The sequence below is a fragment of the Cucurbita pepo genome, chromosome 2 (genome assembly GCF_057944985.1).
Source record: "Cucurbita pepo subsp. pepo isolate OVF chromosome 2, ASM5794498v1, whole genome shotgun sequence".
NCBI lineage: Eukaryota > Viridiplantae > Streptophyta > Magnoliopsida > Cucurbitales > Cucurbitaceae > Cucurbita > Cucurbita pepo.
Window position 1 is genome coordinate 15,789,323 of NC_141799.1, and position 26,128 is coordinate 15,815,450.

The 26,128-nt window shown below is 35.2% G+C and overlaps 5 protein-coding genes across 19 annotated transcripts; 1 reads left to right on the forward strand and 4 right to left on the reverse strand.

The window, feature by feature from the left end:
• Positions 1 to 4: 4 nt before the first annotated feature.
• On the reverse strand, positions 5 to 813 carry LOC111787808 (photosystem I reaction center subunit VI, chloroplastic). The gene is made up of 3 exons (XM_023667863.2): positions 638 to 813; positions 432 to 558; positions 5 to 315 (listed from the first exon to the last, which is right to left on the reverse strand). Exons 1-3 carry the CDS (start codon positions 763 to 765, stop codon positions 136 to 138), a joined length of 435 nt encoding a protein of 144 aa, XP_023523631.2. The 5' UTR covers positions 766 to 813; the 3' UTR covers positions 5 to 135.
• A 769-nt stretch (positions 814 to 1,582) lies between these two features.
• On the reverse strand, positions 1,583 to 6,310 carry GL2 (HD-ZIP IV family of homeobox-leucine zipper protein with lipid-binding START domain-containing protein). Of its 2 annotated transcripts, none has more exons than XM_023667858.2 (11): positions 6,131 to 6,310; positions 5,777 to 6,039; positions 5,580 to 5,697; positions 4,532 to 4,729; positions 4,089 to 4,466; positions 3,900 to 4,001; positions 3,598 to 3,810; positions 3,357 to 3,531; positions 2,474 to 2,745; positions 2,287 to 2,373; positions 1,583 to 2,117 (listed from the first exon to the last, which is right to left on the reverse strand). In XM_023667858.2, the coding sequence occupies exons 1-11, from the start codon at positions 6,212 to 6,214 to the stop codon at positions 1,722 to 1,724; spliced, it is 2,286 nt and encodes a 761-aa protein (XP_023523626.1). In that variant the 5' UTR covers positions 6,215 to 6,310; the 3' UTR covers positions 1,583 to 1,721. The 2 variants fall into 2 exon arrangements, with proteins under 2 accessions (XP_023523626.1, XP_023523628.1); XM_023667860.2 differs by having other exon boundaries at positions 2,299 to 2,373; positions 6,131 to 6,301.
• Positions 6,311 to 8,164: 1,854 nt separating this feature from the next.
• Positions 8,165 to 14,192, forward strand: LOC111788669 (putative plastidic glucose transporter 3). Of its 11 annotated transcripts, none has more exons than XR_002814201.2 (15): positions 8,165 to 8,596; positions 9,256 to 9,449; positions 9,541 to 9,631; positions 9,738 to 9,805; positions 9,891 to 10,023; positions 10,319 to 10,418; positions 10,529 to 10,641; positions 10,769 to 10,862; positions 11,565 to 11,718; positions 11,922 to 12,065; positions 12,148 to 12,216; positions 12,602 to 12,686; positions 12,811 to 12,925; positions 13,393 to 13,629; positions 13,759 to 14,192. XR_002814201.2 is itself a non-coding variant. In XM_023669098.2 (14 exons), exons 2-14 carry the CDS (start codon positions 9,356 to 9,358, stop codon positions 13,573 to 13,575), a joined length of 1,452 nt encoding a protein of 483 aa, XP_023524866.1. In that variant the 5' UTR covers positions 8,166 to 8,596; positions 9,256 to 9,355; the 3' UTR covers positions 13,576 to 14,192. The 11 variants fall into 11 exon arrangements, 3 of the variants coding, with proteins under 3 accessions (XP_086977262.1, XP_023524866.1, XP_023524867.1); XR_002814198.2 differs by having other exon boundaries at positions 8,166 to 8,596; positions 9,182 to 9,449; positions 12,148 to 12,221; positions 12,598 to 12,686; XR_002814197.2 differs by having other exon boundaries at positions 8,166 to 8,596; positions 12,148 to 12,221; positions 12,598 to 12,686.
• An 841-nt stretch (positions 14,193 to 15,033) lies between these two features.
• On the reverse strand, positions 15,034 to 18,149 carry LOC111788673 (uncharacterized). 2 transcript variants are annotated; one of them, XM_023669106.2, is made up of 9 exons: positions 18,035 to 18,149; positions 17,704 to 17,957; positions 17,225 to 17,624; positions 17,038 to 17,115; positions 16,897 to 16,968; positions 16,625 to 16,690; positions 16,385 to 16,444; positions 15,819 to 15,863; positions 15,034 to 15,407 (listed from the first exon to the last, which is right to left on the reverse strand). In XM_023669106.2, the coding sequence occupies exons 2-9, from the start codon at positions 17,877 to 17,879 to the stop codon at positions 15,276 to 15,278; spliced, it is 1,029 nt and encodes a 342-aa protein (XP_023524874.2). In that variant the 5' UTR covers positions 17,880 to 17,957; positions 18,035 to 18,149; the 3' UTR covers positions 15,034 to 15,275. The 2 variants fall into 2 exon arrangements, with proteins under 2 accessions (XP_023524874.2, XP_023524875.2); XM_023669107.2 differs by lacking the exon at positions 18,035 to 18,149 and having other exon boundaries at positions 16,897 to 16,962; positions 17,704 to 18,011.
• A 2,477-nt stretch (positions 18,150 to 20,626) lies between these two features.
• TED3 (Pex2/Pex12 N-terminal domain-containing protein / zinc finger (C3HC4-type RING finger) family protein) lies at positions 20,627 to 26,126 on the reverse strand. 3 transcript variants are annotated; one of them, XM_087121137.1, is made up of 8 exons: positions 25,739 to 26,126; positions 25,234 to 25,347; positions 24,982 to 25,135; positions 24,576 to 24,712; positions 24,364 to 24,464; positions 22,349 to 22,466; positions 21,712 to 21,878; positions 20,627 to 21,084 (listed from the first exon to the last, which is right to left on the reverse strand). In XM_087121137.1, exons 1-8 carry the CDS (start codon positions 25,895 to 25,897, stop codon positions 20,799 to 20,801), a joined length of 1,236 nt encoding a protein of 411 aa, XP_086977263.1. In that variant the 5' UTR covers positions 25,898 to 26,126; the 3' UTR covers positions 20,627 to 20,798. The 3 variants fall into 3 exon arrangements, with proteins under 3 accessions (XP_086977263.1, XP_023524869.2, XP_086977264.1); XM_023669101.2 differs by having other exon boundaries at positions 20,627 to 21,022; positions 25,739 to 26,120; XM_087121138.1 differs by having other exon boundaries at positions 24,982 to 25,131; positions 25,739 to 25,755.
• Between the last annotated feature and the right edge of the window lie 2 nt (positions 26,127 to 26,128).

Here is a 26,128-nt window from a genome sequence, read left to right on the forward strand (position 1 = left end):
AAACTGGCAAAACCACATTGATCACATAATAACAATGGCTCAAATAACACTCCCAAATGGTATCTTTGAAACATAGCTGGTAGGAGAGTTAAGAGAGAAAATTTACATACAACAGAAACCCGATTCGAAAGCGAATTAGATCTTGCCACGCGGCCCGAGTTTGGGTGGAAGTTGAGGTCCTTTCTTGATTGGAAGAACGTCATCTGGGGCAGTGGCACTGAAATAAGCTAAAGTGGAACCACCACCAAGTAGCAAGAACTTGAGCAAGAGTCCTCTCTTGGTGAATGGAGCAGCAAAGGTCTCAAAGAATTTGCTCTATAAAATGTACCAAAATAAGTCAATAGCAAGTTCAATCCAAAAAGCTAAGAATTAGTCTGTTCTGTTCTGATCCATTCTTCAAATTCATTAAAGCAAAGCAATGAATCACAAACCTGAAGAGAATTGTAAGGTGAAGGAGCATCAGATCCATACAAATCCCACTGTCCAGTAGTGTTACCCAAGTCCTCTAAATCAAAGTAAACGCTTTTGTCACCATACTTAGCCACCACAGCACCAGCCCTGAAAACAAAAAAACCCCACAAGTTTCATACAGTTCCAAACTAATAATAAAAGCATTTTTGGTGATTGATTTTGGTACTTGAAGTTCTTGGGCGTCAAGGTCTGGCGAGAGGGCCTGAGAGGCAGCTTGGTCCCGGCAAGGGAGCTTCCACCAAGACCCTTTACGGCAACCGGCTGAACGGCGGCTAGTGTTGCTAAGGAAGCCATTGTTGCCTTCTTGGTTGGAAAAGGAAGGAACTTGGAGTTGCCAGGTTGAGATAGGAGGTGGAGGGTTCAAATGGCGTGTGATTGGATCTTGTTTTGACACGTGGCAAAATGGGATCTTGGAAGAGAATTTTGAGTATCATTTAGGAGGTTCCACGTTGGATGGAAGTGGATAAGGCTATCCTTGTTGATATGGGGGAAGATTTCGGACCTTCCTTATATATATATATATATATATTTTTTTTTTTTTAATGATTTTTTGGGTGTGTTTCGAGTTCCTTTTTATTGGAGATTTGATGATTTAGTAAAGAGGTTTATTGCAATTAAATATCTACATTTGTTAAGGTTGAATAACATTATCTTTTTTGAATAAAACATTTCAAGTTTCTCTTAAAGATTATGCTAAACAAACGTTTTTACCTCTATAAAAAAAAAAATATATATTTTGTTCCCCTATCTATCTGACCTGAGATCTCACCAACCTAAGAAATCTCTTTTCCATCCAATGTGAATCTTATAATTAGAAGTTTTCACAGTATTAGAAAGAATGTTTCCTTCCCCTTTTCAACCAATGTAGGATCTCACAATCCACCCCTTTTGAGACCCAACATCCTCGCTGTGTTCTCCTCTCCAACCGACGTAAGATCTCACAGTCCACCCCTTTAGAGGCGCAGCATCCTTGTGTTTCCCTCTCCAATCGATGTAGGATCTCACAATTCACTTCTTTCGAGGTCCATCGACACTCAATTCTCTCTCCAATCGACGTGGGATCTCATAGGTAAAAAACTTATTAGTCGAGTAGGGCACAATGTGAAGCAAGTAAAAAAATATGAAAGCATTTATCCATTAAGCAAGCTATATTATCTCACCTCAATCCGCAAGCCTTTTCCACACAAAACAAAGAAACCCACATGAGAGAAACGAAAATAAAAGCTTTACTTACAATTATAAGATATCTATCAACAATCATCCTCACAGCATCCCAGGCTGCTTCTGATATTTTTCATCGTACAACAAACGATGCTTTTAACGTACTCAACCGAATCCACCGTGGGTTTTGCAGAGGGAGAGGCGTCGGTCACAATTTGGACGGCGGCGGTCAGCAGCGCGCCACCATGGGTGTCGGAAGATTTGTGGTCTTTCTGGCGAGTGATGAGGAGGGACCTGGACTCAGCGCCGTCGGGGAGAATTGAAAATCCCGATGGGAGGATTGTGAGGCTGCCGGAATCACAGCCTGTCATCACCGACTGCATGCCGGCAACGTCTACTCCGGAGTAGACTACCATGGATTCCGAGGAGTTTGTGGAGGCGTCTTGGAGAATCCACATGCTGCTGCTCTCTTTTGATCCTCTTGTCTGATACAATTCTCTTCAGGTTAGCTTAGATTCTGATATATATATATATATATCTATATATATATATATATATAGATATATATATATATAGATATATATATATATATATATATATATATATGAGACTTTTATTGTGTTAAAAAAAAAAAAAATTACTAAATTTGATTACTTGAATACTAACTGAGTTGCCTCGATCCTGCCCTTTAGCCAAATTTGCAATTGACTCAACTTTATCTCCACCGAACATGGCGTCCCACTACAACAACATCAATGGTTTTATTCTCGACTCTATTTGATGTGAGATCTCACACATAAAATCATTTAATTGAGAAGCTTAAACTAATGGGTTATTTTACCTCGTTCCTTCGAGCTTCGTCTCGCAAGAAATGGAAGAGAGTGTGGGGAGGAACAGGCAACCATAGAGAAAAAACTGCACATAAAATGACACCAATGGGTTCACCAGGGTCACTTAGATTTTTCCTGGAACAAACCCTAATGTCTTCCCCTGTTTTGCCCACCACTTTGGTCCATGTTTGGTAACTTGAAGCTGCCACTGCTTGGGAGAAGCTTGAACTCATTCTCTCTGCCAACTTCAAAGTGCTTTTTCTTCCGGCCAGAGTCGCAACTCCTGATATCATTTGAGCTTCAATCATTCATGGTTCCACACAAAAAAATTTTAAATTTTTGTTACGAATTACGATTCTTGTTCCATTTGAGCATAATCTCTCGTGACTTTGTTTTTTGTTTCACTAAAAAGCCTCGTACCACGGAGATAATATTCCTTACTTATAGAGTCACGATCCTTCCTTTGAGACCTCTTTCTTTGGAGCTCTCGAACAACCTCTCTTTAATCGAGGCTCGACTTCTTCTCTGGAGTCCTCGAACAAAGTACACTCTTTGTTCGACACTTCAGTCACCTTTAACTACAGTTTCGAGGCTCACAACTTTTTTGTTCGACATATGAGGATCCTATTGATATGGCTAAATTAAGAGCATGACTTCGATACCATGTTAGGAATCACAATTCTCCACAATGGTATGATATAGTCCACTTTGAGCATAAGCTCTCATGGGTTTGCTTTTAGTTTCTCCAAAAGGTCTCGTAATAATGAAGATAGTATTCCTTAGTTATAAACCCACGATCTTTTTCTTAATTAGTAACGTGGGACTATTCCTCCTAATAATCTTCGACAATTTTGTCTCCGAATCAATTATGGAAGGAAGAATTAAAGGGCTAACCAGTTGAGTCTTTGATGGGGATGTTGGTGGCCATAAAGAAAGCAAGGCGTTCGCATTGGAGTTGAAGCGTTGCCATCCAATGTCTTGCTCCAAAGGCAGTGCCATTGTTGACTATGGTGCGGTACAAGTTATGAACTTTGGTTTTTTCACATTCCAAATGCTCCACCATTGTTACCTATAAAAAGCACCATTCTTTGAAGTTTAAGATTCTCAATACTCTAACATAGATTAAGACATATACCTTGCAATGGCCATTAGATTCATCCTTAATGATGCAACCAGAAGGACGTTTTCTATACTTCATCAACGATGCATCGATATTAGTATCGTCAACGTTGTCGATCGAAACATCGACGATCGCCCATTGTTCAGCATCAAGCTGCTTGCAATGACGTATAAAATAGATTTCTCTTGTGGGCACCAATGGTGTAAGCAGCTGCACCTCCACAAACATCTACAATAATGGCTATTTAATTGAAACAGCCAATTAACTCATATTGGTGACTTTGTTAAGAAAATTTTCTGATTTCATGAGGGGCTTACCAATTGCACTGCGCCATTCCAATTGGCAACTTCTCCATTACAAATAACATCAATTGTAGCTGCCTTTGAGATCATGGAAGGAAACATCTCCTTCCATTGATTCTACCAGATTAAACGATGGAAGTATATGTTAATTATCGATGAATCGATAAGTTTATTATTTTATTTATGTTCTTATAGTCTTATTACCTCGTCCATGAAGCTTTGGATCAACCTCGAGGGCTCCATGAAGACGACGGTCGTGTCTCGAGAGGCTTCGATATGTCTTTTGAGCCAACAAGCGTTCGAATTCTTGAGATGGAACGTTTTCAAGTACTCATCGTAGTTTAAAATCTCTCGTCCTGTCTCGATGCTACGGATCCAAAGTGGCTCGTTTGTGACAGCCATTGTTTTGAGCTCTTCGAGAGCTTGATGAACCCTCTCCATGATCCTCGTCTTTTCGAGCCCGAAAATTCCGGTGTAAAAGTCTAAGCAGTTTCGGTTTGTCTCTTGGTCGTTCCCGGACGAATATGAAGGTGAGATCGATGATCGCGAGTGGTTTCCGAGTGCTGCTCGTAATTTTTCGACCTGGGAATTAGAAGATTAGACAAGAAGAAGAACCAAATTATTAGAGGGTGACATTGAGATATTACCTCGGCTTTGAGCTTTGCATTCTTAATACGCAATTGCTCCGTAGTTGTGAAGGCGGTACGGTCTTCAGCAGCGTTGGCAGTGCCACAATTTGGACAGCCAACTTTTTTCTTGGTAAGTTCTCTCATGGCTTTATTTTCTTCTCGAAGTTTCTCCATTTCAGCTTTTAACAATGTGTTTTCGTGGCGCTCTTGAATAGCCTAATCAAACCATCCATTAAAACCCAAACCAGCCAGAACAACAAATGTTCATATAAACTTTCAACAAAACTCCCCTAATTTTACACTAGGAATAATTACGAATCTTCACAATAGTATGATATTGTCAACTTTCATATCAACCAGGATGTATTCCTTGCTTATAAACTCAGGATCATACTCTAAATTAGCCAATGTGGGACTCCTTTCTAACAATCATCCCCTCAAACAAACTACATCATAGAGCCTCTCTTGAGACCTATAGAGCCCTCGAACAAAGTACACTTTTTGTTTGTCACTTGAGTCACTTTTTAACTGTACCTTCGAAGATTCCATTGACATGACTAAATTAAGGGCATGACTTTGATACCATGTTAGAAATCACGAATCTTTCACAATTGTATGATATTGTCAACTTTCATATCAATGAGGATGTATTCCTTGCTTATAAACTCAGGATTATCCTCTAAATTAGCCCATGTGAGACTCATTTCTAACAATCATCCCCTCGAACAAACTATACCATAGAGTCTCTCTTGAGACCTATAGAGCTCTCAAACAAAATACACTCTTTGTCTGTCACTTGAGTCACTTTTTGACTATATCTTCGAAGATTCTGTTGACATAACTAAGTTAAGGGCATGACTCTGATACCATATTAGGAATCACGAATCTACACAATGGTATAATATTATCCACTTTGAATATAAGTTTTCATGACTTTGTTTTGGGCTTCCCTAGAACATATCATGAAGATGTATTCATTGTTTAGAAACTTATGATCCTCCTCTAAATTAACTAATTCCCAACAATTCTTAATAAAAACGGGATTAATAGAAGATTTTAGACATACTTTGATTTGGGTTCGACGATTTTGGAACCAAAACTTGACCTGCCTTGGTGAAAGCCCTAATCTCTTGCTAAGCTGCTGCCTTTGCTTCTCATCTGGGTGAGGCGAGTCTTTAAATAGCCTACAAAATGATGAACAAAAAAAACTCGCCAAACAAAGTCCTAAATTATAAAAACAAAAACAAAACATTGATGGATTACGCCTCCATTTCTCTGATCTGCTCGGTGGTATGCCGATGATATTTCTTCCTTCTCTTTACAAGACATCCACCATCCCCCTCTTCATTTTCCTCATGCACTCCTCCGCCCTCGAAATCGTCGTCCGATCTCGATCTCACCGGTCCCAAATTCTCGCTACTAACCTCCGCCGCATCATCCCGCCGCACTTCTCCGCTGCCATCGTCAACCTCCTCCATCTCAACATCGCCCTTCTCCGCCATCTCACCCCGGCGAAAAATCCCCGCCTCGAAAAAAATTAAAACAAAAGCAAACCCATGAAAGCGAGAATTTTGAACCCCATGAATCAAAACCCAAAATAGAGGAGAATATACTTACGAGAGTAAGAGAAAGAGCGGGAGAGGAGAAGAAATCTTTGGTGAAAGCGAGGCGATTATTATTGTTCGACATGTCGGCGAGCATGGAAGGTGTAAAAAGAAGGGATTGATTTAAAGAGAAGAAATTAAGATGCAGACAAGTGAAGAAGAAGAAGAGTAGAAGATTTAAAGGACATGACAACAAAATGGCTGAGCTCAGTGGGGTTTTGCTTTCTTTGTAGAGAGAGACTGGTAGAGGTTGACTGTTAGATATTCGCTGTAAGAGAGAAGACGACTCAACTAACTTTTAACTCGTTTCAATCAAACATCCAACGGTATTTCCTGGTTTTTTTTTTTTTTTTTTTTTTTTTCCCCACTAACGGCTTGTTAGTTCAAGCTACCTCCCAATTTTTATTTTCTTTTTTTATTATCAATAAATATTTTAATTAATTAATAATATGAGGGAGTTACCGAGAGTCAAACCAAAAGGTCAACATCAAACCCCATGACGTGGCAATATATTTTCAGGTGTTCGGATTTGTGCATCATTTTATGTCTCTGTATAATTAATGGGGTTGCGTCCAACTTTCTGTTTTCTCTCGTCCTTTCTTAATTTCCTCAAAACTTTGTTCCTTCAAACAATTATTTCAAGTTTTTAAAAACCAATAATTAAATTTATTCGATTGTAATTTCGAACTTGAGTTTAAAATGAACAAATATAATATTATTGGATTTAATATTTGAAGTTGGATCTCATCTACATTTCAACCAATATTACCCAAAATTTTGTTTTTTTAGTTCCAATAATTATTGGGTTGAAGGTAGTTGAGAATGGTAGATAATAGGAATAAAAAATGAAAAAAAAAAGGACAATTTTTTGTAAGAAATCCAAATGAAGAAACAAAAGAAGAAGTAATGCTTTTGATTTTTTTTTTTTTTTTTTTTCTGTGTGTCTCTCTCTTCTACTTTATGTCTCTTTTTATTTGGTTTTAAAGCTGTAATGTCTAATCATCTCCTCAGCTAATGAGAGGAAAGACAAAATGAGAGAAAGACAAGGCAATGGAAACACAGAAAATTCAACACAGAGCTTTTTGAAATCAGAAATTTCAGACTAGAAACAATAAAGGGACAAAATAAGAAGGAAAAGACATGGGTTTGATCATAAATGAGGAGCTTTTATGTGGGTTAATGTTGTTGTGTTTGCCTCACTTGTTGTAGCGATAATGAAGCTAATTTTGCTGTTTCTAATCATTTTCTAATAATGTTAACTTTTTTTTCTTTCAGCTTAAAAATAGTAAATATCATTGATGACACAATATGTAAGATGTGACGTCAATCCGAGAGATAACAAGTGCCAGAAAGGAAACGAGTACCAATAAGGACGCTCAACTTCGAAGGAAGTAGATTATGAGATCTCACATCGGTTGGAAAGAGGAATGAACTATTGTTTATAAGGATGTGAGATTTCACGTTGGTTCAAGGGTTTCACTAATTTTATCAAATTAAATTAATGCAAAAATATTGATAACATCACTATTTTAAATAAATTAGAGTATTAATAGGGATAAATTAACTATAAAATAGTTTTGTCGGAATTCACTAATATTAACAAAAATAAGCTTTAATATGTCGATTTTTATAAATGTACCGACATAATCTTTATAATTTATCGAATAAATACAATAATATAATTTTTAAGGATTTTTCAAATAAAAATTTATTAAAATTCTTAAATTAAGTTGAAATTACAATATGCCTAAATTAATAAAAATACCTATAGAGTTTATATTTTATCTAAAAAATATCTTTAATTTTTGAAAATAACATTTATAAACTTCAAAAGAAAAAAAATATAAAAAATACTATTTCGGAGGAAACCATAATATTTTGTTTCTAAAATATAATTAAAGTTTTACATCAACATTTTTAAAAAATTTAAAATTACTTTCATGATTTGTACTCCGTTTAAACAATACTTATAAAAGGTTAGATTAATTTTTTTTTATTAGTTTATTAGGCGGAAGTAACCAGTAGTATTTTATGGCGGGGATTTCGGTAAGCGTATACTTTTATTTCATTGAAGTGTCGCAGTAGGAGTGGGCAATAAGATGGTTTACATGTGAGCGGAAGTACAGGCGAAGAATCGCAGCTCCGACAAACATGCACAGGTGTTAGCCCGAGAGACGAGTTCTCACGAGCTTTCAGAAGATCACCACATGATTCAGGAACCACTTCCTATGTCCTCCTCCTCACCGCTTTCAATCTTTTTGCACACCAACCGATCCATGCTCAATTTCCGGTTTGCTTCTTTTGCTTTCAACCTCCGGTGCACGCTACCACTCGCTCGCCTTCCCCGATTTACAATGCCGAAATTAGTTCGTCTTCAATCGGAGCCCTCATCGCCGTTGCTCGAACCACTCTAGCCCTGTTCCGGCGCATTTTAGTCACTCTCTCGGCCCTCTCGCTTTCTTCTTCCGCGATTTTAGAGGTACGCGTGGTTAATTCTTGCCTCTCTCTGATTTAAACTCTAGATTATTTGCATTTTGCTCGTGTCCTTCGAGGTGTGTTAAATTGTGCGTATGGTTTTATTTTTTGTACAGAAATTTATGTTTTAGGTCATTTGTATAGAATTTATAATGGAGAAGTATGTTAATCTTTGTATATTGAATTCATTGATCATTTGTACTGAGAGCTCTTTCTCTTAAATGTTAATCTCTGTATATTGAATTTATTGATCATCTGTACTGCTGTAATAGACTCACGATTATAACAATTAAAGGTTCAATACGATAACTCTAATAATTTATAGTTGAAACGATAAATTGTTTTGTGTCGATCGGACAGATTATTACGTAATGTCAACGTGAATGTCTTCTTGTTCGTGTTTTTTAATCAACCTTGGGTCCGTATAGAAATATATTAACCTGCTACGGCAAAGAAATTAAGAACTATTTAGAAAAATAAATAATCGATATATAAGGATACTCTGCATTCATGAGGTGTTTATTTTCTCTGCTAATTGTAACTGTTTTTTTCTTTGGACATTTTTTTTTTTATCCTTTGGGATATTAAGGTCGACATGATGCCATCCTGTTGATACTCAGGATTTTTCATCGTTTCTGTTTTTGTTGCTTTGGTCTTCCTAAGCATTCCATTCCCAGGTGCTACTAGTCACCGAGTTCCTAATAGGCAGTTGTTCTACAGCTGGCCTTGAGGATAGCTTGTTTATAATAATTAGAATTACGTCATGAGGGGGCGCCATGTTGTGGAACTGTCCTCGACACACAAACGTACAGCACCGAGGGACCATTTAAATGCTTCCAGTAAACAAGAGAGTCCAGGTGTGGTAGCAACGGTTCTATCAAGATTCTCATGATTTTTTTGTTGTCTGGAATTAGAATACTAACTTCTTAACATCTCAACATCTCTTAGAGCGTTATACTGTTTACCCTTCATGGAAACGCTCCTTGCGGCATGTAGTTGTAGCGACTCTTGCTTCATTTTTACTTGGATACCATCTTGGGTATGTCCTCAATCATCACTATTCCTTATATCATTTTTAATGTATCCTTATCGCTTGAATTTTTCAAATTGATTTAGTCAATAGTTATTTATCTTTGATGTTGCAGTGTAATTAATGAAACATTAGAGAGTATTTCTTTAGACCTTGCCTTTAGTGGGAGCACATTGGCCGAAGGTGATTACATAACCATTTATTTTAGTACTTTTATTTGTGTCTTTGGTTTTAAAAAAAAGTAATCTAGTTTTTTCCTTAAATAAAGGTCTCGTAGTAAGTACATCCTTAGGTGGCGCCTTTCTTGGATCTCTATTCAGCGGCGTGATTGGAGATGGACTAGGGCGTCGTAGAGCATTGCAGCTATGTGCATTACCAATGATAATTGGTGCATCCATGAGGTAAGCATTACGTGAAGCATCTTCCTGAGTAATTCACTCCTGGTACTAGATAGGCCCTCATGGGTAATTGATATTTGGCACCGATTCAAATGCTGTTTGTCATATTGATTCTTGTACACTGTTTTATAATTTTTCAATTAATACATTTTTAACCTCATAAATCTGTACCACCTCCCTCAGGTCATTTTAATAATATCTCCCAATATCGAGTTTTAAACATGCTTATCATATTACTGTCAATCTGTTAATTCAGTTTCGGCAGTAATTTTCTTATTTTGCACAAATATGATTGCAGTGCAACCACAACAAATCTCTGGGGAATGCTTCTTGGGAGGTTATTTGTTGGGATGGGGATGGGTCTTGGCCCAACTATTGCATCACTTTATGTTTCTGAGGTACATAATATCTTGATAAGTTTGTACAGCTAGCCACACTCTGGAATTAAAATTAGTATCCCACCTTCAGTTTGCCTTGTTTGTAGTTATTCCATATTTATTTTGAGTAGGTATCACCAGCTTATGTAAGAGGAACTTTTGGGAGTCTTACTCAGATTTCCTTATGTCTCGGTCTTCTGGGATCCCTATTTATGGGACTGAAAGCCAAGGGAATAGTGGATTGGTAAGTAATGTCCGAGGGAATGCATGGTTGAAGACTACATCAAAATTTTCGTTTCATGGGCAGTTCATCAATTTGTCTATGAACAGCAGTAGATAACACAGCTTTTCTGACTAGAAGGTTTTCTCAGGTGGCGGACTTGTTTTTGGGTATCTGTCATTCCTGCTGCTTTACTTGCCCTTTTGATGGAATTTTCTGCAGAAAGTCCTCATTGGCTTTTCAAGGTCATAATCTCATATATAATTTCAACTGCCTCTTGGGACATTATCAACTCGTGTTTGAGAATTTACTTTCTTCATGTGCTAGATTGTAAATTGGTTGAGTTTAATCAAGTTTAGGGAATTACAGGTTCTTTCTCTTTCCTTCAAACATGCACATATCTCACTAATTCCACATAGGTATACCATGTCATGTCTAAGTGACATATCTTGTGTTTTAGTCATATACATATTGGTGCCAGGAATTCCAACTTAGGAAACCTTTTTTTATTTCTCAGTTTTCTTCCTTCTTGTTTATATTGGTAAATATCCCAAGGCTTTGATATCTTCCTATTCTACTTCATTTCATTGTTCATTCCACTGGCATGCTTCAATCAGTCGATCAGTTCCATGTGACACCACATGATACAATAATTACACCATTTACTGCCTCCGTCGTAATTTTTCATGGTGGTCAAAAGAATATAATTTCAGAATATAAGCAGTAATTTTAAGGGTAAATTCAAGTTATATAATCAAATTCAAATAATATCTGTTTCTACAATCCTGCGTTGGTCCCTCATGAGTTCTATTGAATGAGTAACAAAATTGATGGTCAAGCATCTCAGACTCACATCTATATATTTGTTTCATGCTCTCCTGTTTGTGGACCATTTCTTGATTATGTTCTGATGCGATCTCTAACCATCTTTTTTGGATTTGCTTCAGAGTGGAAGAACTGCTGAAGCTGAGGCTGAATTTGAGAAGCTTTTGGGAGGAGTACATGTTAAATGTGCATATGCAGAATTGTCGAAGTCTGATAGAGTAGATGACGCTGATGCAGTGACATTATCGGATTTACTCCAGGGCCGCTATTTCAAAGGTAAATGTACAAACAACGTAATCACTGATCAGTTAATAGTTTCTCACATATTTCTAACTCCTAATGAAACCTTTTTCTTTCTCTAAAGGTAAATGTACAAACAATGTAATCACTGATCAGTTAATAGTTTCTCACATACTTCTAACTCCTAATGAAACCTTTTTCTTTCTCTAAATTATTACATTTGCATGTCAATTTTGCAGTGGTTTTCATCGGTTCAATCCTTTTTGCTTTACAGCAGCTCTCTGGCATTAATGCTGTTTACTATTTCTCTTCTACTGTCTTCAAAAGTTTTGGCATACCTTCAGATCGTGCAAATATTGGCATAGGAGTCGCAAACCTTTTAGGTATGTCGCCTCTGACTGGATCATCTCCAGTTCAGCTATGAGATTATTCTGGAATATGCCTTTATTTATTTTCATCCTTCAGGGACAATTGTTGCAATGCTACTGATGGATAAACTTGGAAGAAGGGTGCTGCTTCTTGGCAGTTTTTCAGGCATGGTAATTGTTCTAGTGCTTTTCGGGGAAAAAAAAATACTCTTTGGGGTTTAGATAGATGTCTTGGCAGAAACTGAGTCTAAATTTCAAAACGCACTGTATCTTTCCCGCATTATTTCTTTTGTATCGTTATGAAATGTTTCTATAGGACTCTTTTTGGGTGTTAAGGATTCAAAACAGATGTATGGTTATGCTCTTTATAGCATCATTTTGTCCCGACTAAAGTTGTAAATTACATCTGTAACATGTATGAGACTGGTATAACTAAATTAGGTCAACCTAAAAATCCTATACAAATTTCTTGTACGTGAGCCCTTGATTAGGTTTTACTTTCTACTGGCGTTATGTATTTTTCTGACCTTACTGTGTTTGGTTCTAGGCAGTGTCCATGGGCCTCCAAGTGGTAGGAGCAAGATCATTTCCATCCAGCCCTGGAGCATTCTATCTTTCTGCCGGTGGCATGTTACTGTGAGTAATTATCATCTTAATAGTCAAATAAACTTGGAATGCTTAGCTAGACGAATGAATGTCGGATGTTTCAAAGAGAAGATTATTTACCAGATGTTTTGACAAACACAAGGTGATAATGTAGGTTTGTCCTGACATATTCTCTTGGTGCGGGTCCTGTTCCTAGTCTCCTCCTATCAGAAATATTTCCTGGTCAGATTCGAGCAAAAGCAATGGCATTTTGCATGTCAGTTCATTGGGTACTATGTTTCTCAGTTCAACCGATATGACTTTGTTTGGAAGTTTCATTTCTTTATTTATCTGCTGTGCTTCTTTTGATCTTTGCTTCCATGTCTGATTTTCGCTTTACAATCCCTAGTTGGAACAATAATTGAAAGTGGAAAAAAACTGGACCTCGATTAAAAAAAAAGCTGTCATATGTTCACTATTTATTAGATTGACATCCTCTTATGAGATATCAAAATTTATGGTAACTGCTAAACATCTTTACTAGTTTACTTTTTGTCCACAGAAACAGAATTGTTGTATTTGTTCTTGTAATAAAACTTCATTGGATGTTTTGTTCTGGTTTGGCTTGTGCTTCCTTCACTGCTTATGAGCATCTCTTCTGTCTTCCCCTCGCATGCGAACACAAAAGAGTTGTGGCAATTAAGGGAAAAGAAAACTTGTAGATGTCTCACATTCTTGCTGGTTGGGACATGAACAGGTGATAAATTTTTTTGTTGGTTTACTCTTCCTGCCGTTACTGGAGCAATTAGGAGTCCAGATCCTATATACAGTTTTCGGTACATTTTGCTTCATAGCAGTGATTTTTGTGAAGAGGAATGTATTGGAAACAAAAGGAAAATCACTTCAGGAAATAGAAATGGCACTTCTTCCAGTAGTGTAGAGGTATTTGATACATGGATCAAATCATCCTCTTCTTTGTTTCTCTCTGAAAATGGTAAGAGACAATAGTTTCACAATTATTTACGCACCTAATATTCTACCCTCATGGTTTTCTGATTTTTCTCCTTCCGAAACATTGTACAACTATATCAATTTCTGTTGATTGTCCTCACCTTCTTTTCAGGGAGGAAACAGATTCATTCAATATTCCTATCATCATCTTGCATATGTCCTTGTTCAAATCGAGTGATTACAAGATCATACAACCGCATCAAAACTTGCAGCTTCTTAACTTTTGCCAAATCGCTTTCTAGAATGGTATCGATTTTCTTGAGGGCTGTCTTGTCTTTTTGACCTCAATTCAGGTCATTGATTATTTGTCTATTTTCACTTTTTTTTTCTTTCTTTGCCTTGATATAATGAAAAGAAAGTGCACAAATGCCATGGATCACAGTTCAAAGTTTTCTATTCATTGATTATTTATGTAACTTGACCTCTCTGAGCTTCAAAGCTGATGATGCCTATGAGTACTCACAATGCTGCAGGTTTATATAACGTATGTGTCTTCTTTTTTTTCTTTTTTTCTTTTGTGTTCAACAATTAAGAAGGATTCCAATATCTGTCCTCTTAGTCACTATCTCTTAGTCCAGTCAGATTAACCTTTTGATTTAATTTAAGCGAAATGGTGTTGCACATATTTTACCCTCAAATTTGAGCTTTGCAGATTATTACAAGTGTGATGATGACAGTTAGTATGTCTGTATGAAGATTTACTGATTGGGTTGTTTTGAAGGGACATGTATTGGGTGGTTGCAGTGTAGTGTAGCTTATTTTTTTTGTCACTACCTATTGTTGTGATGTTGTTGAGCCATCATTGCCAGATATGTAGCCCCGTAAAATAATGTGGTCAGGATTGTGATTGAGATTGTGCTCTTTTTCAGATTCATTTTTTGGAATCAGTTTGAATGGTTTCTATTTGAAGATTAAAATATTCCAGTTTTTTCTTTTTTCTTTATTTTGGGTTGAAATGTCAAAATCAAAATGATTTAGAAGGAATTAAATGTCGATTATTGTGAACCTATCAACTTTTTAGGATTATTGATTAAATATCAACCTTTCAGGAAAAAAAGAAAAAATTATGAAAATGTAAAACTTGTTCTATTAGGGAGAAGTTTTCACATTTTTATAAGAAATGTTTCGTTTTTCATTCCAACTTATGTGGTATCTCACAATCCACCTCTTAGGGGCCAGCGTACTTGCTAGTACATAGCCTAGCTCTAATACCATTTGTAATAGTTAAAAGCTAGCTCTAATACCATTTGTAATAGTTCAAAGGTATCTTTAATACCATTTGTAATAATTCAAAGCTATCTGTAGTAAATATTGCATGTTTTTGTCCGTTATTTAAAAAAGAATGATTATTGTGGATGGTAAAGAAAGAAAATAATTCAATCATACGTAAAGATGAACCTTTCTCGACTGGTCATTGAAGAGCAAAGGAAATGGAGACTAAAATTAAATTGGTTCGGCAACTACAATTTTATCACAGGAATAGGGAAGATAATGAAGAAGAATTTAAAGGACGTTTATTGAAAAGAAGGGGGAAAAAGTTAGCATTAATTCCTAATAATAAATATAGAGAAAATGATAGCAGGAATTAGCATAGTTGTTTGATTTGTATGGGTGCAGGTAGCGAGGGACTTAGAAGCTGCCATTGTAAGCTTGAGCCCAATAATCAGCTCCGTTTATGTCACTTTGTACATGTTGTGTACAAGATACAGGTACCAAACAAAGCCCTCTACTCCTCAACTCATTTGCTTCTTCTTCCTTTTCCTGTTCATCAATAATATACTCCAAATAATTCATCCCGTTTCGTAACTTTTATATTCGTGTCTAATAAATTTATAAACTTTCAACTTTTATATCTAATACAATACCTTCTCGAGTGAAAAATTGAAAATGGTGTCTCTTTTGATTTGGGGCGAAAGAGATGAGTTTTAAAACAGTTGAATTGGTTTAGGTGAAAGGTAATGGAGATCCTTTATACATAAAAGAAAAATCAACAAATTAACTATATTTCATATGCCTATAATCCTCTTTTTTCCCCTAATAAGCCTATAATCCTTTTCTTAATAACCCTATAATTCCTAAATATGATAATGAGAATGATGGGTTTGTAATTGGTAATAAACTTACAGAAAGAGATTGTTGAACTAAAATAAAAAAAAAAAGATTAAAGGTGACCTGGGTAGGAGGTAGTTTTCTTTTCAGGCTGCTGTCATTGAAGAGCTGCAATGGCCAAGAAAGCAAAAATTTTAAAAAATAATAATAATAAAGTTGCAATTTTTAGCTAACCCTTTAATGATTCCAAAACAATTAGGAATTCACAAAGAATGCTTTTAGGTAACTTTTAAATAATGCTAAAGTTGTATGAAAAGCTGAGAACCTTGTTCTTTCACTTCTTTCCTTTATGAATAAAATACAGTTTTTATTTTTTATTTTTTATTTTTATATATAATATTTTTAGATGCTTTCATTTGAAGCCCCTCTCTCTTTTTTCTTTACTTGATAGATCCAATAAAGCATAATACTTAAGGAAATTCAAATTTTCTTACATCTTCAACTTCAAATTCTCTCAATTTTTCTCTCATTATTCAATATTCTCTTCATAACATAAGTTTTCATGTCTTCTCAATATACTTACAAAAAGACTGAATTTTGGTCAAAGTTTTAAACTTTTTTCAATTTTAGGGACTTTTGTATTTGGTAATTGAGAAATTTCAAGTGGGTTTTGGATAAAAGACACTTACAAGTTCATCCGTCCTTGTGGGTTCTGATGAATTATTGCCTAAATATGGAGAGATGAGAGCCTGAAATATAAACAAAGAAAAAAAGTGAAATAAAAATCAAAGCTTGGAAGAAGAAGAAGAAGAAGAAGAAGAAGAAGAAGAAGAAGAAGAAGAAGAAGAAGATGAAGAAGCATTATTATATTCAGAAAAATGGAGTAGAATAAAAAAGAATGAAGAAGTTAGGTATGTATAGAACTTGACCTCAATTTGATTGTGAAGGAATCTAACATACCCAATAGCCTCTGACAAGACAGAAGCAGTGTCAGTCTGCAAAACACACAAAAAAAGGAACAAAAAAAACACCACAACATGGGGAGGTATTCTTTTAAGGTTATGAACAACAACAACAACAACAAAATACCAATAACAAACTGGAAATAAGGTTTTTTTGAAGTGAAGAAGAGAGTTCATAAAACCCCCCCATCATCTTTAAACCTATGCCCTTTCTTTTAATTAATTAATTAATCAATTACCTTTCCAAATGGAGAAACCAGCTGGTGGAGAGCTGTGATTCTGTCCCCTACCTTCTCCTTTCTCACCTGATTCTTCACATCACGAACAACAACTGAATTTTAATACTAATTTCAAGAAAAACAAAACTTAAATTAGGGTACCTTTATCGGAGGCTGGCCGGAGACGGGCTGAACCCTAGGCTTCTTGCACACTCCACCAGTGGCAGCTGTGCTAACACACTTGATCATGGAACAAAAAAAAAATTGTTTATTTTTTTTAAAAAAAAACCAATTGAGCTAAAAGGAAAAAGAGCAAAAGAAAAAGGAAGAAAATATGTTATTTTTGTACCTCAGATGAATATGTGTGATCTGGGAATTGATTGTTGGAATCAAGTCTGTTGAAAGAGAATTCCAAGATGGCATTACTATTGACAGAAGATTTAGGAGAAGAAGAAGTAGTTGGTGGTGGTGGTGGTGGTGGTGGTCTTGTTTGAGAGCCTTTCACTGATATTGATGATGATGAACATGATTCCTTTTCATTCCATAAAAATGACAAGCTCTTACCACTTTGAGAACAAGTTTGTTGCTTCAAAACATGATCATCATCATCCTCATCATCATCCCCCACTCCAAATCTTGGAAACGGAATCAAAATTCTCCCCTCCAAATTCTCCAACTTCTTTGGTTGAAAATGATTATAATTACTATTCAAAACCAACCCATCTCCATCCCCTTCTTGCAATCCACCTCTGAAAACAAACACAAAGTGAAGAAGATTCAATCAAAAGAACATTAAATAGAGAAGAAGTAGGGGGAATTTGGTTTTACAAAAGTAGTTGGCTCCATGACTGTGAATTGGGATGTTCTTGATTGGGATGATCAGCCATGGAAGTGAAAGGAAGTGAAGAAGATCCAACAACGAACTGAGGAGGAGGAGGAGGAGGAGGAGGAAGAGAATTAGGTGGAAACATGTTCCACCAATTACTAGGGTTTCCACCCATCATTTGCTTTCAAACAAAAATTCCCTCTTCACAATATCAGCTTTTTCTTGAGTTTATGCTTTCAAACAGAATCAAACCCACCTGAAAGAGAAAAAAAAAAACTTAGAAAGAAAAGAAAAGAAAAGAAAAGAAAAGAAAAGAAAAGGGAACAACTTTACTTTGTGAGTTGCTTTATTATATCAACACTTTGTGATGTATTTATTTCCTTGTAGATACTCCCAAACAAGAACTGCCTCTGCTAATTTATAATAATCCTATTCTCTTCTTAAATTTCTATACATTTTGCCTTTGCTTTTGTATAAAGCTATAGCCTCAAAAAGCTGGTGGCCTGTTTTTTTCACTTCATTAAACTTCCATGAGTTTTTTTAGGACCCAAAATGACAAAACTTCAAGGTTTTGGGGATTTTTTTGGATTTAGGGTTTTAGATTTAGTATATTGATTAAATATATGTTTTACTTGTTTTCTTTTTTAATAATAAAAAAATACAAATTTTTTAATTTTCACGAGGAAAACGAAATATTTTGTATAAGACTGTGAGACTAACGACTATATCTACTAGTGAGGGTTAATAATGACGCCTGAACGGGAAAAAATTATTCGAAGTTGGAATACCCACTAATAGTGCAAATCATGTTACTCATTATTATTTTGAGCAAGAAAAAGAAAAGTCACTATATGTTAGGGTTTGGTATATAGGCATATAGTTTATGTACTACTTATTATATATTTCTGTAATAATCACACATTAATTTAGAATATAATATAATATGTGTGTGGTGCAAGATCTAAGTGGATTCATAAAATAATGGAGGAGGAGAAATGGAAGGCCATGGGAATGTCCTTGAGATTGATGAATGTCATCCCTATATTTTTAATATTTATTTAATCTTTTAAATAATTTACCAATTAATTTATGTAAATGATGTAATAAATGACGTCACGCTTGTCTTTCAACTTATGAATTTGTGTCTTGAAATTTTAAATTAAAAGAGCATAAAATAGAATTAGACAAGTATGAATATTGGACGAAATTTCTTTTATTTATTATATATATATATATATATATATATATATATATATATATCTAAATATAAAGATTTTTTTTTTATTATTATTATGTAAGTTATATTATTAATTGTGTGGTGAAGTTTTATAGGTTAATACAAATTGTACCTTCTTTTTTAAAACTAAAAAGATCCTATTTTTAAAATGGTCGGCTAACAAGTATTTTATTATTTGATCGTACATGACGTCAATTTTGGGTTTTTTTTTTTTTTTTTTTTTTAATATTTTGGTATAATTTGGGTTTGTTTATTAGTAGGTTTAAAAATTGGGAAAGAAAACAATTGATGCAGATATTAGGGAATAAAAAAATCATAAACTCTCGAAATATGTGATGAATGTCATTGATTAAGTCCACTAAACATTTACTATTATATTAAAAATGTAATTAATTCAAATAAATGATGTGTTATATTTTTTTCTACTTCTTAATGATTGAAATCGTCATAGATTGGCGTGCAAAAGAACTTTTTTCTTTTCTTTTTATACCAAAAGTGGTAGCTCTGTTCATTTAACAAATAAGATTTATTTTTTAGAAAATAAAGTATTGACAATTTTGATTTTTTATTATTGTAGAAAAATAGCCAAATGACCAATCTATATGACTTTTAGTCGTAATCAAAAGAGGGCCGTTAGAAAAAACCAATATACCCGCTCCCTTCCGCGCCTAAAAAATAATAATAATAAATAAATAAATAAAATTATATCCATAATTTGTAATAAGGATGTTTAGCAAACTTGAGATTGAAAAATCTAGATGTATTTAATTTTTAAGTTTATTTTAAACAATTTGTATAAAAAGTTATCATATTCCTCTTTATTTAGTAGAGAAAAATAGGAGAGAAACGAAAATTCACTCATATTAATAAAACCCATTTAATTCCATCATTTCTTTTCTTTATAATATTACGTTAATTCCTACCTTTAAATAATTATATATATGAAAATTATGTATTTAATAGCTTTAAAATTAGCCTATCTGTGTACTTAGCACTAAATAATATCAAGGTATTAAGGAAATAAAGAAATTAAGATAAGACAGCGACAAAAATAGACTACTCTTCCGTGGGAAACTGACCACCTAGTCCTGAGAAAAAAATAAACAAGCGTGGAAAGTGCAAAACTACCATTATTACATGTTTTGAAAGTGCAACCACTGTCACCAATATTTCAAACATCATCAATCCAATATTCTAAAGTTGTTGATGATTAGACTCATTCCAAGATTTATCCATCTCTGTGGAAATGGAAAGACCAAAGAAGTCAGAAAGTGTTGATTTTCAATCTACACCGTCTAAAGTGGTCCAATTGCCCTGTTACACAGACTATAGACACAGAACTAGAGAAGAGGATCAATAAAACAGGTTAAAATAATTATAGGCCAACAACAAAAATAGAATTAAACTTAGCACAAAAGTTTATCATTATGAAGTTTAAACAGGTAAAATTGATTTTATACCAAACAAACAAGACAAGATTTATTATCGACTAGGGATGGCACAAGATTTCGAGTTCCAGAACATGTTTTGAGGAGGCTTCGAACATCTAACCTCTTGAGGATACATGACTAAACTAATTGAACCATGGTCGAGCCAGGAACTGAAAATATATAAATTTCTATCTTGGGTTGAAATACTCTCCTACCTCTCTTTGTGCCTTTATAAGAAAAAAGGGAAAAAGAAAGAAAGACAGCATAATGTTTCCTCTTGTAACTGCAGGGAATTAATCACAAGATAATCGGCGAGTACCTATACTACAAATGTACTAGGAAAGTTAAAAAGAATGAGCCCCCCTACGGCTACTACACAATACAACATATGCTTTTCCAGGGAATTTGATTTTCTGTAAGCATTTATGCTTCAAGCAACAAAAAAAAAATTAATTGCAACATTGAAGCAATTTTCCTTTTTCTTATTATAATCACTATAAATTGTATTTGCTCCCTCTGCCCAGGGATTACCGTTTGGGAGTTGCACTAGTGCCTTCGACATACCTCTGCATGGCAACCACAGGCTCGCTGCATCTTGAACATCTAAATGATTGAGCTGCCATGCATCGTGTTCGGAGGCAATAGTAACAGTATCTGTCAGATAAAGAAACCAATGGACGTTAGTAATACTTTTCTCCATCTCACCGCAGTTGAACCTGTGAGATTCAATGTAAACAATTATATAGACATGAAATGCAGCCATCTTTGTCTACGAGCGTTGGTCGACAATAACCGACCGTTAAATCAGAATCTTAAATCTTAAATCAAATTCTGTTGTTCTTTTCAATGTCTAATTGTGAACATAAAAAGCCTGTCGAAACAACTCAAAAACATTGGTGAAAGATGATGAATGCGAAATAGACTTGTTTCTCATGTTTCTATTTTAAATATATGATCGTATGGACATAAATCTCTCTGGAATTTTCATTACAAAACTTTACTTTAGACATTGAATTATTTAAAATTTGTTTATTTGGTTACCGCATATACTTTCACTTTGCGAAGTTTTAACATTTAGAACTAATTACATCAATCAACGTTGTTATATTTACAACGTTTATTTTATTACCATAGTCAATTTTTTGTTTTTGAACGAAATCTGTAATATGCACGTCCAAGCTATATTCATTAACGAAATAATTCTATCATCACGTATCCTCCTTGTTTTGTCTGTCTTTCGAACAAATGCATCCTAATTCTATCGTTGAGTTTCTGCCTTTTTTATATAACAAATAGTAGTTTTTTGGTTTAAAAGATAGAGTGATGTGATAAAAAGGCCTGACCTGTGTTGACAAGGCAAAGCCAGAAATGGAATCGTAGGACTTGCCAGGCAAATTGGACAAGCACTGTCATCCTCCGCTGAGCTTGAGGACTTCTCCTTGGAAAATGGACGAAGAAAGTTTCTAACAGAGGAAGAATTTAGAAGAGGAAGAAGCAACAGCAACATTTCCTGCCATTAGCACAGAAAAATAAATTATCGAGGGCAAATGTTCCCTACTATGGATAATAAAATTGTGATTAAGCATTGGGCAAAAGAAAATTGAAACCCTTCCCATATTCATGCACGCATGAGTATAGTAGACGATATTAACCACTGTAAACCAAATGAATATCCTATATGAACCACTTGAAACTTGTAGTTGATTTGAATTCTATCTAGATGATAACTTTCGTCAAACACAGTTTTTCCATGCTAAACTTAAAACAGCACACAATCGGAGAATATATACCATGCTCGACTTGAAATAGAATTCTACTTCAGGAGGAAAGGGAAGAGGGTGAGCTAATCATCATATGGTTAAGAACAATAGTACATTCCGAGAATATATTTCGTTGAAATGAAGCAAGAAGTGAATAAGTTCTACGCCAAAATAAGAGTTCCAATACTTCTGCAACTAACTATAAAGGACAGAAAATTACCGAGAATTCATTCCACACTAACTGGCGATTCATATACTCAAAGCTGACAGCCCTGTTCATATTAGGACTCCCATAAACAAGCCTGGCTCTGAGAACTCTCTCGACAAGATTTCTATACCTGCACCACACAAAAAATACGATGCTGAGTTGGGCAGAAAGTAAACTACTTATGATAGTCGACAAGCCACCAATTTTTATTTGAGTTCCACTACACAAAAACTTACAACAATTTAACCAATACAACTGAGTGAAAAGCATATGTGACAACCAATAATGCACAAGATTCAGCAATAGAGTGAAAAGTGGGGCAGTCAGATGTATCTGCAAAATACCAATTCAGACTGATGACAAAATAACTCAACGCTCCCTATACATTAGCAAGATGCATTAAATATTAATTTTTAAATGATAAATAAAAATGAAGCATCCATTCTTTTGTTTCTACTGACATAAACTTCTACATTATTGATGGAAAAATAATTTCCTTTTTCCACTGCAAACTGAAACATAATAGTTGAAGAGATGTCATTTGACACCGGTAAGTATGATTTTTACTTGGGCAGATTCTTTCGAAAATGCCCTTTTAGCATTAATATTTAACAAATAATCACTTCAAGCCGCTCAGAGTATAACAGTTCACTGAAAAGTTAACTTATCAGCAAGGATGAAAATATCCGTCAACCATTAATATGATGATATTTCCGTAAATTGGAGAGTTCAACATAAATATTGAAGATTAATCGATACCTCTAATATCTTTTATATACAATCACAATATAAATATAAAAACTAATAACAGGCCATGTTTTAAAAATCGGTCACGGCATAAATCTTACGGCACGCCTCAAGGTGATGCGGCAGATTCATGCTTTAAGGCTTACGCCTTGAGAGTGTAATATGAGGCTTGCGCGCCACTGTTGAGAGAGGCGTAAGTCTCAAAGGCTACAAGGCGTAAGCCTTTTGGATATTGGTTGGTGGGCCAAGTGCCCATGCAATGCATCATCCAACGCTGCATTTAATTGAAGTTGGTGTTGTCTTCATACTAATTTAAGGTAGTGGTTGGCCATGCGAGAATATTGAAGAAAACATAAAGAACTGTACTTGGTAAACAAAATACTCAAAAGCTTCTCCTTTTTGTGTGTGTTATTTGAAGTGAACATTACGCAAAGAAAAAAAACTGCAAGGAATCACTATTTGACGAAAACACAACACAACAAAAGCGAGTTTCATTCTTCTTCATCTTGTTGTTCTTGTCTTTGTTTTATTTGTTCACTTGCGTAGCGAGTTTAATATTTTTTCTTACTACTTCCGTTTTCATTTTGCTCGACTTTCTTTTCTTTTCTTTTGAGTTTCGATTATTATTTTTCTTTCCATTCTATTTTGCTTTTTTTTTTTTTTCTCTATATTTGAATCTTGATTATTGTTTTCTTTCCCATTCGATTGTCTTCTTTGTTTTCTTTCTTAATATTAGTTAAATAATTATCCTTTCAATTTTTTTCTATTTTCTTCTTTTTATTAGCAGCTATTTTTATGTTCTGATCTGTTTTCCCGCCTAAAGTTCTCTTTCTTAATGGTTATAACTAGCTACTTACTACTATTATTCATTATTTTCTTTTGAAGAAGACTTTTTATTTCCCAAATGTCTAATTGGTTATTAATTCTTGCTACTATTATGCATTAGTTATTGAACATTTAGTATGCCCGGTACATTAAGAAATATTATATCGTTAGGAGCATATAATGCTTTATGTTTTATGTACATTTTTTAAATTTAAAATAAGGCTTATGCCTCATACCACCTCATGCCCCAAGGCCCGCCTTAAGCCTTTTAAAACATTGATAACAAGATCTATGACTTAGTTTAAAAGTTAAGAAAAAGGGGGAAAAACTTAATTATTAATTTAAATAATTTATATAAAAAAAAATTATTCACAAAAATATTCATCAAGGTATGTGAAAATTTGAAATCTTGATATCGATACTCTAATTCGGCTTATCAGATGCAGAAAACCTACCTTCCTGTGTAAAGAAATATGAGCAAGTTGCCAAATGCAGCAGCTTTGTATATTCCTTCAATGCGCTGAATCAAAAGCCATGCTCGCCTTGCCAAGGACCTCTGAAAAAAAAATACAGGGACATATGAATACCTATTTTATTCAACAACCATACCAGCACAACAAGAAGGTAGTCCACATGGTAGGGGTGGTGAGTTTCTGAAAACCAGTACCTGCTCTGAATCTCCCCATCTACGAAAAGCAGAAAATGATTGTAACCGAGTCCAAATGTATTGACCACCCACAGTGGCCACGCAATACCAAATCTTTTGAGCAACTGTGAGGCCAGGTCCTTCCAATCCAGTTCTGACTGTATAGCAGAAGAAGTCCAGAGGCAGAAAAAATTGATTATAGTTTTCAATAAAGGAATTAGTAAATGATTGCCACACATTGCTATGAAGATTTGACAACAGCAGTTCCATGGTTGCTACAGTTTTAATTCTCAACTTCATACTCAATTTATAATTATTTATTTTACATGTCCGTTTGGATAAATTCAATTACATTCCTACACCGTACTGACCGTAACAATCAGTTAAACAAGTAGAGCATGGCAGGGAGCTGTTTAGATCATTTCACCTTTTCCCGGAATTTCCATTGCACGCTCATCTCTATACCGCAGATTCATCAGAGCAATTCCTGGTGTGGGCTTGTCTACCCAAATTGAAAAGCGCCAAATAAGGAACTCCAGAAAAGCATCAAGCTCTGCTTCATATTGAAACAACATTCCTGGCTAATCCATCAAAGTAGAAGAAAATACTTTATGACGCCTAAATAACTTTACTAGCCAAGTATCTACATCTCAATGCCCGAATAACAAGCAACTTATACCTTCATCAAAGCGAAGACCTTAACCAACTGCTCTTTCAACATGGCTGACATTTCAATATCTAGCCGCGCCGCATCCACTTGATTAACTTTCGATATCGAAATTGGAATTGGCGACTGCAGAATAGATAGAAAAGAAAAAGAAAAAGAAAAAAAAAGACTCCAGTATCATAAATTAGTACAGATGTATCAACCAATATAAAATTACAATACATATACTGTTCAAGGTGCAAGTAGAAGAAAATTGAACTCTCGCATGGCTTGGACAACTAAACAAACAGAAAGTGAAGCTCAATTAACACGAATGCAATCTTTCCCAACCATGTGTCAGAAATGATCTTCGGTAAAGCTATTAATTAGAAACAAACTCTAGTATATACATAGAAACGAACGGACGAAAAGACCTACGCCACAGAATCAAAAGGCAACTATGAACAAATAAAAAAGGCAACAAATAAGCAGACAAAATTAGACTGGGTGCGAGACAAAGAGAGAGGGATGAAGGTACCAAGTGAGACTGGGAAAGAGATTTCCAGCGAGGAAGTAGCCGCTGATAAGCAAGACTCCATGCATCTTCAGGAGGTGGAGAAAGATGGGAGGTGCTGGTGGAAGGCGAAGACGAAGAGGAGGAGCTGGCGGGAGCTGCAGCTAAGGATTCTATGACCATGACGAATCGATGAGTTGCAGCGAGAAGCGAAGAAGGGAGAGGTCCGTGGCGCTGTTAATGGCGGGAGAGTAAGTGGAGACGAAGAGGAGTGATTGGTAAAGAGCGACGCTTGCTCTCGTACAGAACGCCAAACGCGGAGCAACCGCTACCTCATCAATCGGCTCCGCTTGGGTCTGTGTGCCCTTTTTTTCACGGGCAGCAGAAATTGGATCCTCTTCTCCAAACACGGTC